The 22,027-nt window shown below is 45.7% G+C and overlaps 1 protein-coding gene across 2 annotated transcripts; it reads right to left on the reverse strand.

Annotated features, from left to right (window-relative positions):
* Positions 1-1,393: 1,393 nt before the first annotated feature.
* Positions 1,394-22,012, reverse strand: Slc25a16 (solute carrier family 25 member 16). Of its 2 annotated transcripts, none has more exons than XM_037199623.1 (9): positions 21,942-22,012; positions 15,561-15,653; positions 12,880-13,013; positions 8,621-8,684; positions 8,181-8,302; positions 7,798-7,864; positions 5,479-5,641; positions 3,159-3,227; positions 1,394-2,218 (listed from the first exon to the last, which is right to left on the reverse strand). In XM_037199623.1, exons 3-9 carry the CDS (start codon positions 12,940-12,942, stop codon positions 2,062-2,064), a joined length of 705 nt encoding a protein of 234 aa, XP_037055518.1. In that variant the 5' UTR covers positions 12,943-13,013; positions 15,561-15,653; positions 21,942-22,012; the 3' UTR covers positions 1,394-2,061. The 2 variants fall into 2 exon arrangements, with proteins under 2 accessions (XP_037055518.1, XP_028736939.1); XM_028881106.2 differs by lacking the exon at positions 21,942-22,012 and adding an exon at positions 21,226-21,454.
* Between the last annotated feature and the right edge of the window lie 15 nt (positions 22,013-22,027).

The raw sequence follows: 22,027 nt of genomic DNA on the forward strand, positions 1-22,027 counted from the left end.
AATATCTTTTGGAGTCTATAATAGACATAGAATGCAATTTCTTATTTAAAAATATTTTCCATTCTCTTTTATTGATAATATAACTGAGATATTTATTTTATAGGTTTAAATTACCTTAAGATTGAGTGGAATAATTAGCTACAGTGTGGTCCAGAAATGAAAATATACAAAAGAGCTTTATAAACCGATGTATCCCCACTCCCGGTACACTTCAAGTCACAAAGCACATGTTCATTTTCAAAGTAAAGATTACACAAATGAAATTAATTCATCCAATTTTTACCAAGATATGACAAGAAATCTTTATGCGCAAAAAAATGCAGAAATAACCTCAGCAGCTTATATTTAAAGTCTTACAGCTCACATCGGCTCCACAAAGTCCACCTCTACAGACAGACAGACAGACGGTCACCGCTGCTACTCCATCTGTCATGCTCACAACAAAAGAGAAAAGAGCTCTAAACACAATGATCAGGATTCTTATATTCTAAACAACGTTCTTTAAAATGTCACAATCAGCGTGTTCTATATTTACACTTATGAGTATGACACACTAAACGTACTGTACATGGAAGAACTTGTATATTGACATAGTATCTTGGAAACATTGCTTCAGCTATACTCATGGTCCACTTAAATTTTCTAGTACACATCAAGTGATTTAAGACAAACATCTACAATGCTACTCTCCTTTTAAGAGCAAAGATATTTAATTTTCATTATTACTGCCTTTGAGAAATACAGTGCTTTTTTTTTTTTTTTTTTAATCACGAAAATCAAAGTACCTGGTAACAGCATTTGAACAAAACCTGATTAAGTCTCTCCTTTTTAAGACAAGACCAATTGTATTGAGAAATGAAGAGAGCTGAGGATGTAGCTCAGTGGTAGGTATACCACTTGACTGGCATGTACAAGGTCCTAGATTCAATCCCCAAAGAGAGGACAATAAAAATAAAGAAAAACTTTTCAAATCAATGAGGAAAAGGTGTCCTTTTATCAACTGGAGCAGAACTCTGAGAAGAAACATAACAAGAACACTACTTGGTTTCTAGCTATGTTTCCCAGATATCAATTCTCATTCCACTACAATTGAACCGAGTCTGCTGACTTTAATAACACTACACAAGGTCAGAGGCTGGAGATGTAGTTCAGAGGTAGAGCGCTTATCTAGCAAGACAGGCGAGAGAGACCCTGAGTTTACTCCCCAGCACAAGGAACGAAAGGATGGAGGGTCGGGGATAACAAGCGGTGTTAGAGGCTGGGGGTGCAGGCCATTGGTGGGGTGCAGGCCATTGGTGGGGTGCAATTAGCATGCATGAGTTTGATCCCAGCACATAGCTAAAAAAGAAAAGGGTCAGGAATGTAGCTCAGTGGTATGGTGCTTGCCTTGCACATGCAAGGCCCTGGGCTCAACTCCCTCAGCACTGAGGGAAAAAAAGACAATCATAATTACAGGCTGGGGATGTGGCACAGTGGGGACAACCTGTGCCAGGCATGCAAAGGCCCTGGATTTGATTCCTGTCCCTCCCCGCCTTCATGACTACAATTACAATGAAGTTTGGAATAGTGTGGTGAAGCCAATGAGAATCTCTTAAACTCCAATACGAACCCACCTCTCCTTCCAATAGTACTTTAAAATAACCAGCAGTTACCACCATCAGCGCAAGATGGTTTTGCAGGGTTCTAAGGTATAATGTTTGCCATTAAAAAGCACGTCAGAGCAGGCATGGTGGCACATGCCGGAGATCTCAGTACTTGGGAGGCAGAGGCAGGAGGATTGCCAGGAGTCTAGGCCAGTCTGGTCTCCACAGGGAGTTCCAAGCCAGCCAGGGTTACATATCTAGATCCCATCAAAAAGAAAACAAAACATTATGCTAAGCACTTTCGATCTATGATTTAAAATCCAACAGAAATCAAGTATTAGAGCCCCAGTGGTTCCTGTGACAGGGCAAACGTCCCCTTCAAGTAATGTCTCCCTCACAATTAAGGTAACATTCATATATATATATTTCCCTCTGAGAATTTACTGAGGAAAACCATCACAACTGGTAATTTTTTCTTTTAGTTAAGGTGAAAAAATTGCTTCATAAGTTCATAGGTTGTGAAAGCCACGGCTTGCGAGGGAATACAGCGGATGTAGTTCAGAGACAAGCCACGGTACAGTCCTTTCCGAATCCCATGGTGTCCATAGACATACTTCATGGTCTCCCGCATCGTACTGAAAGACAGTGGGAAAATGATGGAGCAACTGCTCCTGAGGCGACAGACAAGACAACCTCAGAACCCAGGAGAGCTTTGGTGATTGTGGATTGGTTGGTTTCTTCAGACAGAACCTTGGTCTACAGCTTGGGCTGGCTTTGAACTGTAATCTCCTGCCTCCCACATGCTGGGGAAAGAGGACTATGCCACCAGGCCCAGGCTGCAGTAGCATTTTTTTGTTTTTTGTTTTTTCCAGACAGGGTTTCTCTGTGCAGCCCTAGCTGTCCTAGATCTCGCTCTGTAGCCCAGGCTGGCCTTGAACTCACAGAGATCCGCCTGCCTCTGCCTCCCGTGGGTGATGGGATTAAAGGCGTGCGCCACCACAAGGCCCATGGTAGCATGTTTCAAAGCGGCTTAGCTGACTGCAGTTGCTCAAACCTGTAATCCTGGCCCTTCAAAAGCTAAAACAGGAGTTTCAGCCAACGTGAGCTACAGAGAGAGACTCTGTCTTCTCAAAGGAAGCAATACACACTTACATACATGAACACATACATACAAACAAAGGAGTCCGGGGGGTACATGCCTATAAGCTTAGCACTTGGGAGATGGAGCAGGAGGAGCAGCAGTTCAAAGCTAGCTTTTGCTAAATCAAAAGATCCCAAGTTCTAGGTCAGGCCTGTTGCATACAAAGTTGGAAGCCAATCAGGGCTACTTGAGATCCTGTCTTGAAAAAGTAGAAATTAGCCGGGCGGTGGTGGAACACTTCTTTTATCCCAGCACTAGGGAGGCAGAGGCAGTCGGGTCTCTCTGAGTTGGAGGCCAGTCTGGGCTACAAAGCGAGTTCCACTATGGCCAAAGCTACACAGAGAAATCCTGTCTCGGAAAACCAACAACCAAAAGATAGAAATGTTTAAAAGAAAACATTACACCATTTCTAAGTTAGCTGTCAGAACACTTACAGGCACTTTTCAGACTCTGGCAGGACTGTCCCCAACTGCATTCTCCGGCGGGTCACATCAAATGGGTAGCTAGAGAAACGGAAGAATTAAAGACTTAAAAATAACCTCTCATTTCCTATTGAACAACCACTGAAACCAAACTTCCACATCCACTGGACATTCCTGTTTTGGAATATTTGTTCACACTGCATGAAGGTGTCTGTGTTTTGCCTCACCCGCCAAAGGCAGCTTTGGATTGGTTTAATGAAGAGGTGAACGGCCAATAGCTAGGCAGGAGGTAACAGGCAGACCTTCCAGGCAGAGAGAGGAACTCAGGGTTAGAATCTGGAGCTGCAGGAGGCACCAGCCAGTCACAGAGGGATACGGACATACAGAATGGAGGAGAGGTAAAGAGCCACGTGACAGAACACAGATTAATAAAAGCAGGTTAATTTGAGTTATAAGAGCTAGTTGAGACCAAGATTTTATAATTAATAATGTTTCCGTGTCTTTATTTGGGGGCTGGTAGTTCAAAGAAAGTCTGACAAGAAAGACAACCCAGCACTGGGCAGATGGAGGCAGGAGGGCTTGAAGTTCAAAGCCACCCTCAGCTACATAACAAGTTTGAGACCAGTTTTGAATACAAGAGACCCTGTCTTGGGGGTAGGAGGTGGGAGGGGAAATGGAGAGAAAGAAAAGACAAGTTGATGTGAGTCAACTGTGAGGCAAGGGTGGGGGGTGACAGAGCCAAAGAGACATCTGGAACATAGAGACAGTCTGAGTCCACAGCAGAACAGTGGTCCACAGACAGACTTCCACAGCTAAGCAGACACCCCTGTCCTTTGTCCTCCACAGCATAACACCAGCTTCCATCTGAATCCGCCATCAGCTTTCCCAGGGCAATTCTCAGTCCTGAGCATCCTCTCCAGCTGACTCTGGCTTTGCTTTTCCCACCCAGGACACCTGCTGAGTCTGGTCACAGCGCTCCCTTTCTGCGCCTTCCTGGTGCTCCAGACATGTCATCTCAAAGGCTTTCTGACTTTCTTTCCCTGAAATGTCCCCATTGCTCAGTTTCCAGTCACTTTTTTTTTTTTTTTGGTTTTTCGAGACAGGGTTTCTCTGCGTAGTTTTGCGCCTTTCCTGGAGGTCACTTGGTAGCCCAGGCTGGCCTCGAACTCACAGAGATCCGCCTGGCTCTGCCTCCTGAGTGCTGGGATTAAAGGCGTGCGCCACCACCGCCCGGCTCAAATAATTTATTTAACTTTTTTTTTATTTTATGTGAGTTGGTGTGAGGGTGTCAGATGCCCTAGAACTGGAGTTACAGGCAGTTGCAAGCTGCCATGTGGGTGTTGGGATTGAACCCAGGTCCTCTGGAAGAACAGCCAGTGCTCTTAACCACTAAGCCATCTCTCCAGCCCCAGTTTCCAGTCACTTCTATCTCACTCTACTTGATCTCTCTTGGTCTAGAGAAATTACATGAAACTGCCTTCCCAATTTTGACATTTATGAATATAAATGCATTTATTATAACGATCCCTCTACATGCTAGCAGATTTAACTCCAGTTAAACACTGTACTGTTTCAATAAAAACAGCTTGGGCACCAGGCGGTGGTGGCACACACCTTTCATCCCAGCACTCAGGAGGCAGAGGCAGGCGGATCTCTGTGAGTTCGAGACCAGCCTGGTCTGCAGAGTGAGTTCTAGGACAGCCAGAGAAACCCTGCTCAGAGAACCTGAGTTCAGTTCCCAGCACCCACGTCAGCGGCTCACAACCACTGTAAGTCCAGTTCCAGATCTGACACCATCTTCTGGGCTCTGGAACTGTACACTTATGCACAAACCCACATTTATACATAGTTAAAAATAAAAACAAAATCTAACTAAAAGGGCTTGCTGAGTCAGCAATTCTATTTTCTCCTTTAGTGAACCTTACAATGATTCATATACTATCCGGAACAAAGTAAGTTTCCAAGATTTTAATGCAAAGGGCTTACACACACACACACACACACACACACACACACACACTCTACATGGCTCAAACTCCAGAAGCTTCTTGTGGGCCAATTGATGAGAACAAATGAATCATCACATTCAAGTGATTCTCTTGCTTTTGTTCAAATGAATCCATAGGAAACTGGGAGGATCTAGATGAATATAATCAACTGTTGGCATGTAATTATCTAAATATACTTATGACAAAGGCATATCTGAAAAAGTATTAAATTAATACTTATCAAAATTAAGCAACATTTTGTCAGGGAGAGGATAAAATGACTAACGGCATTAGACGAGACACAGAGAAACGACCTGACGGACTGCTTAAGTTGAGACACTTACGATATCGTCTGGGCTATTGCTCCAGCAACACCACCACACAGTAAGTTCACATGAGTCCTCAGAACTAGGACATTGGGATTGTCAGATGAGGGGCGACCAAGCAGGGTGGGCGCGTAGGAAAGCCCAACGCTCTTCAAGGTGCCGAAGGTAAAAAAGGAAACACCTGAAAAGCAAACCATGAACTCACCATAACACAAACTGAGAAAAAGAGCTTCCTTACATCAAAACGAGTTAGTAGAAGGAACAAAGTATGCATTTCCTAGTCTAGAATAATTGCCTTCATATAAGATATTTAATTAATAACTATAAATACTAATTCAAAGATCCTACCACTTACCAAAAAACGATAGCATTGGTTTTCACACACTAGCATTTATGGGGCAGTAGTGAACACAATTTCATATCACAGAGGAGTAGAATTAAGCAGTGTTCCAAGGTTTAAACTGAGTGAAATATAAACTCATAATTCATAATTCAGGGGGGTTCTAAGACACAGTCTCACTATGTAATCCTGGCTGGCCTGAAACTCACTATGTAGATCAGGCTGGACTTAGCCTCTCATGGACTGAGATTAAAGGCATGCACCACTACATCCAGCCTGTAATGCACAATTTTATATACACATTCATATAATAAATAGATGTAATAAAAAATTTTTAACTATAAAGACATAGAAGCCAGGCTCAATGGCACCCACCGTCAGCCCAGCACCTGGGAGTCCCAAGCAAGAGGATCAGGATTTCAAGGTCATTCTTAGCTACATAGCAAGTTCAAGGCTAGACTATGTATCAATATGCAGTCATACAAAACAATACTACAGCAAAAACAACAAGAAAATACAGTATGTCTCCAACACATTAAACTTTGAAAACATACAATCAGAGAAGTCAATCACAATATTATTTCCTTTAAATGAAACACAAACCTGTAGAGATGTAAAAATTAATGGCTGTTTAGACTTGGGAGTCCGTCCTAACTATGGGTGAAGGATGATGTCTAGTTGACATGAACTGGACACTTCCATGAACAAATGGTATGGTGTTCTAGTCATTAACTCTATAAAGCTGTTATTGAAAAACAACTGAATTGGTTTAGGGTCTGGAGAAGCGGCTCAGCCATTGAGAGCCCTTGCTGCTTTTGCAAAGGACCCAGCACCCACATGTGCCTTACAGCTGTCTGTAACCTTCTCCTGGCCTCCAAGGGCCATGGGCCCGCATGTGATGTACATACACATGCACAAGCAGAACACTCATACACATAAAGTAAGGTTTAAAAGAGACAGTGTTGGGTTTGGGGACTTAGCTCAGTGGTAGAGCACTTGCCTAGCAAGCGCAAGGCCCTGGGTTCGGTCCTCAGCTCCAGAAAAAAAAAAAAGACAGTGCTTGAGCAAGCATAGCACTCAGTTACAATGCTAGCACTTGACACAGGTCCTCAGCTACATAATGAGGCCAGCTCGGACTACAAAACTCATCTAAAAACAAAAATCAAACAAGACAGAAATGAGAGCAAGAGGTTCTTGTGCATGACTGGGCTGGCCCCAAGCCCCCAGTTTTCTGCCTTAACTTCTCAGGCATCTGGGGTTGCAGGTATCCGCATTCTGCCCAAACCTCAAATGTAGCTGATTTCAGATCCTGAAGCTCTGACCCCTCTCCAGTGCCACCACCCATCTTTCTACTTGGTTTTAGACACTTGTGTACATGCGTGTTCGTGTGTGCAGCACATGCATGCCTGCTGCCTGCAGAGGTCAGGAGAGGCTGTCAGACATCCGAACTGGAGTAACAACAGATGGTTGTGAGCTACCATGTGGGTGCTGGGACCCAAACCCTGGTCTTCTGCAAGAGCAGCCATTTGCTCTTAACCACTGAACCATCCCTCTAGCCCTAAACCTGAATTCTTAACCACTTCAGTGTTCATTAATAAGGCTTTAACTAAGTCAGATATTAATAAAAAGACATAAAATTGCGTATCTACTCAGTGTACCTAAATAGTAAGCTTTACACACAAGGGCTGGATGACCACATGTGAATCTCCAATCTACCCTCATCGTTTGGTAAAACCGTTTTCCGACGGCACGTTGTCACCTGACCGACACTGACGACGGAAACACAAAGCAGGAAGCTGCCAGTTTCCTGCAGCTTTGCCTTGACCTGCTTTACTCCTGAGGAGGAGCCTCTCTGTGGAGCCCTGGCTGGCCGGGAGCTGACTCTGAAGACCACGCTGGCCTGGCTTCCAACTCCCAGCAATCCGCCTGCCTCTGCCGCGGCCCTGAGTGCTGGGATTGGAGATGTGCACCGCCTGCCTGGCCCAATTTGACCATACCTGCATACGGGGCCATTCCTAATATAGTAGGCATCAGACCTCTGTAGAATCCAAGGAAACCGCCTTCCTTTGAATGAAGAAAATCAGAAGATTATATCCCATTCATTATGATAAACATCATAATAAAAGCACAGGGTACAACAGAAACGGCCCAGGACTCTCCTGAAACACAGCTACAGACTTGTCAGGATTACTGCTGCTCTGATCATTAACAAGCCCCTCCCCCCTTCTCCTGTGGTACTGGAGATCAAGCCAGGACTGTGCAGGTAAGTGCTCTTCCACTAAGCCACACCCCTAATCTAGTATCATTAATTCCAAATAAAGGGAAAAGTGGATATCCTTTAACATTTTCCTAGCTATGAGAAGACATGGGGATGAAATACCTTAGCATAAATCGTCTTAAATGCATGAATGATCCCTGAATAGGTGTGCTCGCCTTTCACCTGGAAGGCGAGGCGCACCCTAACCACATCGAGAGGGTAAGTGCAGATAACCGCTGTCATGCCTGAAAAGAACAGAACCGTAAATGAAAAAAAAGTGACATATACATGTATACACACACACACACACACACACACACAAATAAATGACTAAGTGAACAAATAAATAAGTAAATAAATAAATAAGAATATTTAAATACCGGCAAGCCAGGACTACATAGTGAGACTGTATCTCAAAAAAATATATATAATATTTTTGAATAAATATATTTTTTTAAAAAGAGCAGCAAGTACTCTTAACTGCTTGGCCATCTCTCTAGCCCCCCAAATTAAGCACTAAAGAACACTTACTTATCAGATATGAATGCACCTATTCATCTTACCTGCCATGGATCCAGCCATTAATCTGTGCACATGACCAGAAACTCCCAGCTTTGTAGTAATGAACTAGAAACCAAAAACACTGAATTAAATAAGATTCTATCTTCTGTGTTAAAGTTGTAAGAGCCAGAGAGATGGCCCAGAGGTCGAGAGCACTGGCTGCTCTTGCAGACAACTTGGATTCGGTTCCCAGCACCCACATGGTGTCTCGTAACTGTCTGTAACTGCAGTTCCAGGGGAACCAGCGCCCTCTTCTGCCTACCAGAGACACCAGACATTCACAGTACATACACATATATATGAAGGCAAAACACTCAGACACATAAAATAAAAATGAATCTTTTTTCATTTTTTAAAAATTGGTTTTGGTGCTGAAGAGATGGCTGAGAGGTTAAGAGCACCGACTGAGTTCAATTCCCAGTAACCACATGGTGGCTCACAACCATCTGTAATGAGATCTGGCACCCTCTTCTATATACATAATAAATAAATAAATCTTTTTAAAAAATTAGTTTTATGGGCTGGAGAGATGGCTCAGAGGTTAAGAGCACTGGCTATTCTTCCAGAGGTCCTGAGTTCAATTCCCAGCACCCACATGGTGGCTCACACCATCTGTAATGAGATCTGGTGCCCTCTTCTGGTGAGCAGGTGCACATGCAGGCAGAATATTGTATGCATAATAAAGAAATCTTTTTTTTTTTGTTTGTTTTTGTTTTGTTTTTTGTTTTTTTCCGAGACAGGGTTTCTCTGTGTAGCTTTGGAGCCTGTCCTTGAACTCACTCTATATCTCAGGCTGGCCTTGAACTCACAGAGATCTGCCTGCCTCTGCCTCCCGAGTGCTGGGATTAAAGGCATGCGCCACCACCACCCGGCAATAAATAAATCTTTAAAAAATTAGTTTTATTTTAGTTTATGGATACAGGTGTTTGTCTGCCTCTATATGTTTGACACATATGTGCAGGACCAGTAGAGGCCAGCAGGGGGCACTAGATTCTCTAAAACTGCAGTCACAGATGGTTCTGAGCTACCATGTGGGTACTGGGAACTGGTTCAAACCTGGGTTCTTTTGAAGGACAGCCAATGCTCTTAGCCACTAAGCTATCTGCAGCCCCCCCCCAAATAAATCCTTTTTAAAAAATGTAAAGTTGGAGAAAGCTGGTGAAGATGTAATTGAAGAAGGAGGCCATGTTCCAGCACTGGCAAGCAGCAGAACTTGGCCACATGGTTCTGACTTTAGAGTCAAGGACACAGAAAGGCATTATGGAACCTGCCTCTGTGACTAAGAAAAGTCACTGAGGCCAGGCATGTGTCAGGGGCGTCACTGAAGGAAGCCCAGAGAAGCCACTGTGTGAAGCTGGGAAGGAGAAGCCAGGATTGCTTTGGAGACCTCAAGACGTTAGAGATGCCAGAGTCATGTAAGATCTGCCATGACTGCTAACAGGGAGTGGAATCAGTCCAAGAGAAAGATGTGTGTTACAGTCAACAACACTGAAAGGAGCTGGAGATCTGAAGAGCGTTTTGATATCAGACATGGAGATGCAGAGTTTGGAGTTTTGGAATGGTAATGTATATCCTGGGCCATTATATGTTGGAAGTATGTGATCTGTTTTTTTTTATTATGATTTATTTTATTTTATTTTACAATACAATTCAGTTCTACATATCAGCCACAGATGCTCTTATTCTCCCCCCTCCCGCCTATTTTGATTTTTATAGGGGATTACATGAATTTCAGAAGAGGCTTTGGACTTTTAAACACTGTTGAGACTGTTATAGACTACAGGGACTTTTGAAGATGGACTGAATGCATTGTTATATTATCATATGGCTACAAGCTTTTGGGGACCAGGGAGTAGAATGTGAGGGTCTGAAAGAAAATGGCTCCCAAAATGAGTGGAACTATTAGGAGGTGTGGCTTTATTGGAGTAGGTGTGGTCTTGTTGGAGGAAGTGTGTCACTGTAGAAGCAGGCTTTGAGGTTTCCTTTAGATCAAGATTTAGAACTCTCCAAACCATGTCTGCCTGCATGCCGCCATATTCCCAGCCGCCATGCTCCCTGCCATGATGATAATGGACTGAATCACTGAAACTGTGAGCCACCGCCACAATTAAATGTTCTTCCTTTATTTAAAAAAAAAAAAAAAAAGTAAAGTTGGAGGCTTTACATATTGGCGCAGGCCTTTAATCCCAGCACTCAGGAGGCAGAAGCAGGCGGATCTCTGAGTTGAGGCCAGCCTGGGCTACACAGTGAGTTCCAGAACAGCCAGGCTGTGACACAGAGAAAACCTGTCTCAAACAAACAAACAAACAAACAAGAGAAAACAAAAACAAAACGGCAAAGTTAGGCTGGATGTGGTGATACACGCTTTTAATCCAGCAGAGGCAGGCAAATTTCTAAGTTCAAGGCCAGCCTAAGTCTACAAAGAAAGTTTCAGGCTAGCCAATGACACACAGAGAAACAAATTAGAAAGGACAAAGGAACCCTAATAAGTATAGTAGGAAAAGCTGTCGAGGCAGTACTCTAAATAACAGACTTCCATAGCATGATTTCACTTACTTAGTAACAAGATCCCAAACTGGAGATCTGAGTCATTGGTAAAACATTGCCTAGGATGCTCAAGGCTCTGAGCTGTATCCTCAGAAACAGCAAAATACCTGTATGCATGCGTGTGTATGTGTGTGATTATATATATTTTTTAATTACATGCCATTGAAAACATATAAACATAAGAGAATATAATTATAAAAGAAAAGCCACACTGGTATTCTCAGCGAACTGGAGAACAAAATGTCTATTAAATGGGCTGGAAAAGCCTGGTAGTTATAGCGCACACCTTTAATCCCAGCACTCGGGAGGCAGAGGCAGGTGGATCTCTATGAGTTTGAGGCCAGCCTAGTCTACAGAGGGAGTTCCAGGACAGGCACCAAAACTACATAGAGAAACCCTGTCTCGAAAAACCAAAAACAAACAAACAAAAATCCTATTAATATATTATGAATTTATTTCTCTTTTTTAGAAAACATTTTTATTATTATTATTATTATTATTATTATTATTATTATTATTATTTTTGTTTTGTTTTGTTTTGTTTTTTGAGACAGGGTTTCTCTGTGTAGCTTTGCACCTTTCCTGGAACTCACTTGGTGACCCAGGCTGGCCTCGAACTCACAGAGATCCGCCTGCCTCTGCCTCCTGAGTGCTGGGACCACCACCCGGCTAATTTTTATTCATTTTCTTTTGTGTATATGTGTGTGTGTGTGTGTGAGAGAGAGAGAGAGAGAGAGAGAGACTGTGCACATTCATGGAAGTTAGGGACAACAGAAAGGAGTCAACTATCTACCACCTGGATCCAGGGGCTGAATTTAGCTTGTTAGGCAAAAGCTACCCTTACCCATAAACCACTGCACTGACCCTATATTTATCTTTTTGAAAGATATTTTTTTCCCCTTTTATTTTTCCAGACAGGGTTTCTCTGTGTAACTTTGGAGCCTGTCCTGGATCTCCCTCTGTAGACCAGGCTGGCCTTGAACTCACAGAGATCCGCCTGGCTCTGCCTCCCGAGTGCTGGGATTAAAGGCGTGCGCCACCACCTCAAGTCACTTTTGAGCTGGGCATGGTGGCACATGCTTACAATTCCAGCACCTGAGAGGTGGAGAAGGGAATACTAGGAGTTCAAAGCCAGCGTTGGCTACACAGTAAGTTCCAGGCCAGCCCAACATAGTAGATTGCAGACCCCATCTCAAAACAAACAGGAAATGGGGAGATGCTCAGTTGGGAAAGTGCTTGCCACAGAAACATAAAAACCTGCATCACTGCACCCAGACTTCACCACCGGGAAGGACAAGGTCCCAGAATCATCCCCAGCACCAGGAAGAATCCCACTGCAGAGCAGGGCGGTATACCACGTAATCCCTGGACGTGGGAGTCAGAGGCAGATGATCATCTGTTCAAACCCAGCCTGGCTTTACATGAAGATACTGTTTCAAAACAACACAAGTTGGAAGGACCTACAAATGACTCAGCAGTAAAGGCACGTGCCATCAACCTGACAACCTGAGCCCAAACCATGGGACCCATATGATGGAAGGAATTCCACACAATGTTCTCTGACTTCCACGTGGACACCACAGCATGTTCACATACACAAACACACACACACACACACACACACACACACACACACACACACACACGTATGTACATATGTACATCTGGTATTAAACATAATATTCCAAGAGATGAAAGAGAAAAATCCGACTACCGTTTTATAATGCTCAAACGCCATGAACTGGATCGCACCGTAGGGAAAGATTCGAATCATCATGGCGCCATTTCCTTTATACAAGCCAAGGTAGCCTTCCTTCTGGGGAACAGCACGCAGTGTAGACAGTACCCCTATTTATGGAAGGAGTTGACAAGAAAAGCACTGTTAAAGTCATGAAAACTCTAACTGTGAGCCAGGCATGTGGTTCACATGCATAGTCCTTCTTAACCGGTTCTGTTTGGTTCTCCTTTTTCTGTTAGCATGTATTTATTTACACTGGGTATGTGTTTGAGACTGTGTGCCCACGGTGTGTTCATGTCACTGTGCATGGGTGAGGTCAGGAGACAACCTTGAAGAGCCAGTTCTCTCCTTCCATATTTATATGGGTTCTGGGGATCCAACTCAAGGCATTAGGCCTATATGGCAAGCAATTTACCCACTGAGCCCTCTTGCGGGCCTTCATTTTTGTTCTTTTTTCTTTCTGGGGTGTGAGTGTGTGTGTGTGTGTGTGTGTGTGTGTGTGTGTGTGTGTGTGTGTTGTTTTGTGACAGGGTCTAACTATGTAGCTCCAGCTGGCCTGCAATTTACAGAGATCTATGTGGCCACCTCTGCCTCCTGAATACAGGATTAGAGACGTGTGCCCCAGGAGGCTCACGGAGGAAGACGGCTTACTCAAGGTCAACCTAGGCATATAAGTTTGAGGCCAACCTAAAGAACAGTATGCCTCAATGCCCTCTCCTCCAATAAACATACCTAAATTCAAATTTTCATAGAAAACACTGATAGAGACTGATAGAGATTATGTATGTTTTGTTTTCTTAGAGAGGTTCTCCTATAACACCGGCTGGCCTCAAACAAACACTACACAGCCAAGAATTACCTTGAAGTCCTGACTTGAAGTCCTGATCCTCCTTTTTTTTTTTTTTAAAGATTTATTATTATAGCCGGGCGGTGGTGGCACACGCCTTTAGTCCCAGCACTCGGGAGGCAGAGGCAGGCGGATCTCTATGAGTTCAAGGCTAGCCTGGTCTCCAAAGCGAGTTCCAGGAAAGGCCCAAAGCTACACAGACAAACCCCGTCTCGAAAAACCAAAAGAAAAGATTTATTATTATGTATACAGTACACCTGCAGGTCAAAAGAGGGCACCAGATCTCATTTCATTATATATGGTTGTGAGCCACCATGTGGTTGCTGGGAATTGAACTCAGGACCTCTGGGAGAACAGCCAGGGCTCTTAACCTCTGAGCCATCTCTCCAGACCCTTACCTCATCTTTCAAGTGCTGGGATTATTAGTGTGCACCACTATGCCCCACCACAAACTGTAATTTCTCTCTTTTTTTTAAAAAAAACAACTTATTTATTTTCTTTTATCTATACAACTGTTTGGCCTACATGAGTGTCTGCATTACATGAGTGCCAGGAGCCCAAAAAGCTCAAAAGAGGGCGTTGGACCCCTGGAACTGGAGCACTGTGTGGGTGCTGGGACCTGAACCCAGGTCCTCTACAAGAATAACAAGAGCTTCCGGCCTCTGAGCCATCTCTCCAGCCCACAAGTAGTGATTTCGACATAATAGTTAAACTGAATCATGTATCTAAATCATATCAGTAAGCTTTACTACTTTAAAATATAAAGTTTACCACTGAGATGGACATGGGATGCACACCTCTAATCCCAGTACTGGAAAGGCAGAGGCAGGTGGATCTCTGTGAGTTCAAGGCCAGCCTGACCTACATAGTAAGTTTCAGAACAGCCAGGGCTATGTAAAGAGACCCTATACCAAAAAAAAAAAAAAAAAAGAAAGCTGGGCAGTGGGGGTGGGGTGCAGGCCTTTAACGCCACCAGTAAGGAGGCAGAGGCAGGTGGATCTCTGTGAGTTCAAGGCCAGCCTGGTCTACAGAGAGAGTTCCAGGACAATAAGTACTACAGAAAGAAACCCTGTCTCAAAATATCAAAAAGATTAGATAGATAGATAGATAGATAGATAGATAGATAGATAGATAGATAGATAGATAAACAACAACAACAAAAAAAAAAACCTTGCCACCACAAGAACAGCTATGTCTTAAAAACTTGCGTTCCCAATCATAGTAAACTGCACTGAATGAGCCAGAGGCCCCCAACAAGATGAACGACAGTAATCAATATACTCGGGCTTCAGGGTTGTACTGAGGATCACAAGATCTATCTGCAACGATAGGACATGGTTCCTCAGGCTGGCTTACACACAAGTTTGTTTCCACGGGGAAATAACAAGGAAAAGGAAAGGACAGGAACAGCAGGTATCTCTGGGTACTAGGTACAGTGGCAGAGCTGACTGGCAGAGCTCAGGCTTAGCACGTGTGAGGCACCAGGTTCAATAATCAGCACCAAAAACAAACTTTAAAAAGTCAGCCAGGAGGCGGTGACACACGCCTTTCATCTCAACACCAGGGAGGCAGAGGCAGGTGGATCTCTGAGGCCAGCCTGGTCTACAGAGTGAGTTCCAGGACAGCCAGAGCTACACAGTGAAATACTGTCTCCAGATTCCTAGCCTGCTTGAGTTCCTGACTTCCTTCAGTGACGGACTGTGATGTAGAAGAGTAAGTCAAATCCACCCTTTCCTCCCCGACTTGCTTGTGGTCGTGGTGTTTCCTCCCAGCAGTAGAAACCCACACTCGGGCAGCACCTGTGACTCACCTAAATGTTTGTAATGGTGGTTGTGAGCTTGTAATAAAACCTTCACTCGATCCAAAGGCGCAACTGTGGTTTTGGCACAGCACCCAGCAATACCTAAGAGAAAACGGAAAGGTCAGAAAGAAACTGGATACCATCGCTTCCTAAAGGGAAATCATCACAGGGGCCGGTCAGTACCCCAACTATGGTTCAGTTTGGTCTCCATGGGTAGAACTGCTTAGTAATAGTGTTATGCAGGTAACTTAAAAACAAGTTTTAAGAGTATACAGCAATGCAATACCCAACGTCTGATGAGCAAGTTACCCAACTGGGAAGTTCTATTTAAAACTCTCTTCTTGTAGAAATATGTTTTTCACTAAACATCGAAACCACCCTTGCCCGTGAGATGAATCATTCATCTACAATGCAGCAGTATACGTTTGGTGCCCATATTGTTGCACTGGTACACAGGTATGCATGGAAGCAGAGACATGCTCACAGGAAGTTCACTTAGATCCTGGAGTTTTCAGCCCACCAATAAGGATGGTTCAAAAATGATCAAATGGAGGAGGACACGGCGGCACACACCAGCCTTTGGGAAGTTAAGGCAGGAGGATTGCTGTGAGTTCCCTTTGCTGCAGATTCACACTTCCATGCCAATTTGAACTACAGAGCAAGATCATATCTCAAAAAAAAAAATTTAAAAAAAATGAAGCAGGGAAGAGCCCATGCCTTTAATCCCAGCACATGGGAGGCAGAGGTCCTAAGTATGGACCAAGTGTAGACTATGTTTCAGGGGGTTGGGGATTTAGCTCAGTGGTAGAGCACTTGCCTAGCAAGTGCAAGGCCCTGGGTTCGATCCCCAGCTCCTCAGCTCTTAAAAAAAAACAAAAACAAAAACAAAAACAAAAAAAAAAAGATTATGTTTCAGTTCATAATTGCTATGTTGACTTTAGCTCCAAAGCAGAAGTAGTCCAACTGTCTGTCCATGCTCAGATGTGTAAGTTTGAGGTCAGCCTGGTCTATATAGTGAGTTCCAGGACACCCAGGGCTACAGGGCTACATAGAGAGACCCTGTCTGTTTTGTTTTGTTTTGTTTCGAGACAGGGTTTCTCTGTGTAGCTTTGCGCCTTTCCTGGAACTCATTCTGTAGCCCATGCTGGCCTCAGACTCACAGAGATCCACCTGCCTCTGCCTCCCAAATGTTGGGATTAAAGGCGTGCACCACGCCGCCCAGCTATGAGAGACCCTGTCTTTTTTTTTTTTTAAACATTTATTTATTTATTATGTATACAGTGTTCTGTTTGCATGTATCCCTGCAGGCCAGAAGAGGGCACCAGATCTCATTACAGATGGCTGTGAGCCACCATGTGGTTGCTGGGAATTGAACTCAGGACCTTTGGAAGAGCAAGCAGTGCTCTTAACTTCTGAGCCATCTCTCCAGCCCCCGAGAGACCCTGTCTTAAGAAAAAAATAAAGGTGGTGGTAGAACCCACTTTAAATCCCAGCACTCAGGAGGCAGAGGCAGGTGGATATCTGTGAGTGCCAGGCCAGCCTGGTCTACAGAGTGAGTTCCAGGACAGCCAGAGTTGTTACACAAAGAAACTCTGTCTCAGGAAAAAGAAAGAAAAGGAATTTTAGGAGTTTGAGAGATGACTCAGCAGTCAAGAGCTGGTGACTCTTCCAGAGGACCTGAGTTTGATTGCTGGTTCCTCCACAGTGGCTCACAACCATCTGTAATTCCAGCACCAGGATGGCCTCCTCTGGCATCCACTGGTACCACCTGCATTGGTGTGAAGACATACATATAAGCAAATAAAATAAAAATAAAGCTGGGCGGTGGCGGGGGGGGGGGGGGGGGGGGGGGGGGGGGGGGGGGGCCGGCAGCGGCGGCGGCGGACGCCTTTAATCCCAGCACTCGGGAGGCAGAGGCAGGCGGATCTCTGTGAGTTCGAGGCCAGCCTGGGCTACACAGTGAATTCTAGGACAGCCCAGTCTACAGAGTTCCAGGACACCCACAGCTACACAGAGAAACCCCATCTCAAAAATCAAAACCAACAAAACCCTTTGTACAGACAAGAATGACACAGTGTGTACAACTGAAGCCTCGATTCAGTTCGGTGAGATGATCCATATCGGCAAGTACGGCAACAGTCTGTTTATTTTCAGTACCACATAGTATCTCACTATTGTATCATATTTACTTACACATCCGAGCATGGACAGACAGTTGGACTACTTCTGCTTTGGAGCTAAAGTCAACAGAGCAGTTATGAACTGAAACACAGTCTCCACTTGGTCCATACTTGGGATTGCTCCGAGTTCCTGCACACAAATATGCAGCTTTATAGATACCTGCTCCCGCAGCCCTTCTGAGTGGCTCTGCCGTTCTCCACCATCGCCAGCACTATATGACAGTCCTAGCTGCTGTTGAATGTCCCCAAGCCCACAGCAAGGGCAATGTCCACTCCTCGTCTCTCCCCGTCTATGGCGGTTTCGACGAGATGTCTCACCTAGATCTCAGGCATTTAAATAGCTGGTCCACAGTTAGTGGATGTTCGGGGAGGACCAGGAAGTGTGGCCTTGTTGGGGGAGCTGTGCCACTGAGGGCTCTGGGGTTTCAAAAGATTCAAACCATTCCCAGCGGATTAAGATGTGAGTTCTCAGCTGCTGCTCCAGCCAGATGCTGAATCCAGTCCACCACCATGGACTGCTGTTTCTCTGGAACTGTAAACCCCAAAGAGGGTCTTTCTTCTCTAAGCTGCTTTGGCCATGCATGTTTTATCACAGCAACAGAAAAGAAATAAATACACCATCAAACACCACAAAAATGCTCTAATGATAGCCTCCAGTCAGACAGTTACATCCTTCTCAAGCCACAGCAAGTCACCCTTGACTCCTCCTCCCCACATGTCATCTATGAGAAAATCCTACGTGAACCAGGTCTGGCGGCTCATACCTGCAGCCTCAGCACTCAAGGCAAGGGAGGCAGGATACTGGGAAGGCACAGGCAGAAGGAGTTCCACAAGTCTGAAGCCAGCTGCAGTTACGTAGTGAGTTCCATGACAGCCTGAGCTAGCTTAAGATCCTGCCTCAAGAAACAAAAATATGGCCAGGCGCTGGTGGCCCACGCTTTTAATCCCAGCACTAGGGAGGCAGAGACAGGTGAATCTCAAAATTCAAGGCCAGGTTGGTCTACACATCCAGGGCTACACAGAGAAACCGTGTCTTGAAAAGCCAAACAAACAAACAAACAAAATCAAACAGATTTGCAGGCTCATGCCTATAATTCCAGAACTTAGTAAAGGAGGAAATTCAGGTGCTTGAGATCATCCTTACCTACAAAGTGAGGTCAAAGCTAACCAGGGCTACATAAGAAACTATCTCCATGGGCTGGCAAGATGGCTCAGCATGCATGTAGTCTCGAGTCTGAAGATCGGAGTTCAGTCCTCAAGATGCACATGGTGGGAGAAGAGGACTGACCCCCACAGCTGTTCTGACCACCACACTCTTGCTTGGCACGCCCATACCCACAAAACATGCCAAGAATAAACAAACAAACAAGCAAGCCAATGTAATGTTTTAAATATTATTTTGTACGTGAGTGCTTTCCCTAAACGTGTGTTTGTGCACCCCATGCATGCCTGGTACCCAGTGAGATCAGAAGAGGGCATCAGATCCCCTGGGACTGGAGTTAACAGACATTCATGGGTGTCATATAGGTGCTGGCAATCAAATCTGGCTGCTCTGAAAGAGCAATAAGTGCTCGTAACTGCTGAGCCAACTCTCTGGCCCCCAAATGTGATTTTTAAAGGCAGGATCTGATGAGATAGCTTAATGGGTTAAAATGTTGGCCAACAAGCCTAATGACCTGAGTTTGATTCCCAGGGCGACATACCAGGAGAAAACTGGCACAAGCTGTCCTCAAAGTACCACATGAGAGTGGTGAATGTACACACACACACAAACACACACAGGAAACAGGGTCAGCTGACAAGTTGGCCAGGTAAGGATAAATGTGGCCTGTTCTACTTCTCTGATCTTTTAGTGTTCACTCCAATACCTGGCTCCAGGTTTGTTTTTATTATCCTGCTACAGATAACCACCTGCCTCTGACTCCCAAAATACTGGGATTAAAGGAGTGTGCCACCATGCCAACAGATCATTCTTTTGTTCTCTCTCTCTCTCTCTCTCTCTCTCTCTCTCTCTCTCTCTCTCTCTCTCTCACACACACACACACACACACACACACACACACACACACACACACACACACACACACAGGCTCAGGTGTTCCAGTATTAATAAAGAGATGTCTTTCGTTGTTGTTGTTTTTGTTTGGTTTGGTTTGGGGGGCAGGGTTTCGAGAGAGCGTTTCCCTGTGTAGCTTTGGAGCCCATCCTGGAACTGGCTCTGTTGAACTCACACACTTCTGCCTGCTTCTACCCCCCAAGAGCTGGTGTTAAAGGAGTTCACCACCACTGCAAGGCTTGTTTGGCTTTTCAGACAGGTTTTCTCAGTATAGCCCTGGCTGTCCTGGAACTCACTTTGTAGACCAGGCTGGCCTCGAACTCACATAGATCCACCTGCCTCTGCCTCCTAAGTGCTGGAACTAAGAGATGTCTTTTCAATCTGCAGAAGAAAATAATTACATTCTCAATAACACTGCAAGTTATGGATACAATCTTTCCACAAGTCCTCATGATGTGGGTTTTTTTTTAATTGCCAGTCATAAATGATTAAGTGATGACAACTCAAACAATCAGTCATTGTGGGGAGGGGGAGGTAAGAGATCAAAACATCTGCACACAGAAAGGGAGAGGAAATCCAAGACCTGTAAACCCTCTCGTCTTGCAACCAACCACAGCCACAGTGCTTCTTTTCGAGCAGTTGCAGCTTGTTTACCCCGATTCCTGGAATGAGTTTTGGTCGTAGGCAGTTTTGCACAATACCCCTAGTCATTTTAGTTTTGTTTCTGAGACACAGTATCACTATGCATTCCTAGCTCGCCTGGAACTTGCTGTGAAGACCAGATGACCTCAAACTCAAGATCTGCCTGCCTCTGCATCCCCAGTGCTCATCAGATTCAAGGCACGGGTGCCACCCCGTCCAGCTCATATGCTAGTCTATTTTTTAAAAGCTGGCCTCCAGAGATGGACAGTGGTGGCACATGCCTGTAATTCCAGCACTTGAGAGGTAGAGGCAGGAGAATCAGGAGTTCAAAGCCAGCTTCAACTACATTAAGGAGGCTGGGGTGGGGTGGGGTGAGGTGGGGTGGGGCTACATTAAATAGTCTTATATTCTCAACCTCCCCCCTCCTCTCTATCACACACACACAGAGGAAGAAGTCGCGAGTGCAAGCTGGCCTCCATCTCCAATATTTGGTTTTTCCTTTTAATCAAACAGCAAAATCCAAGCCTACACTGACACTCGGGTTATCTGTAACAGAAAGGAGTGCCCATCATTGTCCCACCGAAGGGATCCTTGTCTTTTCAACCACAGGGAACAGGTGCTGGGTTCGTTCCTTCCAGGTCGAGGGATTAGACCGGACGGCAGCGGCCTGCTGAGATAAACGCCCGGCTGGACGCTGCAGCCCAAGTCCCGGGGCTGTCACGGCAGCCGCTGGCCCTGAGCCGCCGGCCGCCCGGCTTCTCCGCCCATCCCCCGGGGCCCGGCGGCAGACACCTACCCCCGGCCAAGAAGGAACGCAGCCAGTAGAAGTCTCGGCGCGAGGTCTGGCCTCCGCTCCCCGCCGCCTGCGGCACCGCGGGTGCAGCAGGGTCGGCCGCCGGCAGGGCCGCCCCCGCCGCCGCCGCCATCGGGACCTGCGCCACGTCCCGAGCCACCGCTGCCAACTTACAAACCACTGGGCAACGCCATGGCCTGAGCCGGCTCTGACAGCAGCCGGGCCGCCGGGTGGGCGGGGCCAGAGGGTGACCGCGGCGCCGCGGCGCGGGATGATGACGCACGAGCCGCTGGGTCCCGGCCATGGGGGCGGGGCGTCCGCGGGTGAGGGCGGAAGTGGGCGTCACCCAAAGGGGGTCTTGGGCGCTCAGGGTCCTGGTGTCCCAGTTGGAGGTGCTCGGAAAGCTGGTCCTGCAACGCTCACCACCTCTTTTAGCCGGGCCTGCCGTCTCAGCCCTCCCCTGATGCAGGAGAATCGGAGCTCAGTGTCCGCTGGAGCTGCAATAGTGAGACCCCACCCCCGGCCCATGCCTGCAATTCCAGCACTCTTCAGGATTCTGAAGCAGGAGGATCACCTCCAGATCAAGGCCAGCCTAGGCATCCAATTGAGTTCTACACTATCCAGGGTTTGCAGAGAGAGAGAGAGTCCATCTCAGAATAAAAACCTAGGCCGGCAAGATGGCTCAAAGGGCAGAGGCACTTGCCACTAGGCTGGACTACCTGAGTTGTATCTCCGAGACCCGCTTAGTTGAAGGAGACAATTGATTCCCACAAGTTGTTGTCTGACCGCCACACATGTACCATGA

This window comes from Peromyscus leucopus, chromosome 16_21 (assembly GCF_004664715.2).
Source record: "Peromyscus leucopus breed LL Stock chromosome 16_21, UCI_PerLeu_2.1, whole genome shotgun sequence".
In the NCBI taxonomy this organism is placed as follows: Eukaryota; Metazoa; Chordata; class Mammalia; order Rodentia; family Cricetidae; genus Peromyscus; species Peromyscus leucopus.

Bases quoted from the DNA above. Each gene is read 5' to 3' on its own strand.
- Slc25a16 (XM_028881106.2), bottom strand. From the start codon at position 21,355: ATGGCGGCGGCGGCGGGGGCGGCCCTGCCGGCGGCCGACCCTGCTGCA. The intron at 7,865-8,180 runs GTATTTCATCCC...CTTCATTCAAAG, and splicing joins TTAAGACGATTTATGCTAAG to GAAGGCGGTTTCCTTGGATT. The intron at 3,228-5,478 runs GTAAGTGTCTCA...CCGTTTCTCTAG, and splicing joins GCAATAGCCCAGACGATATC to CTACCCATTTGATGTGACCC.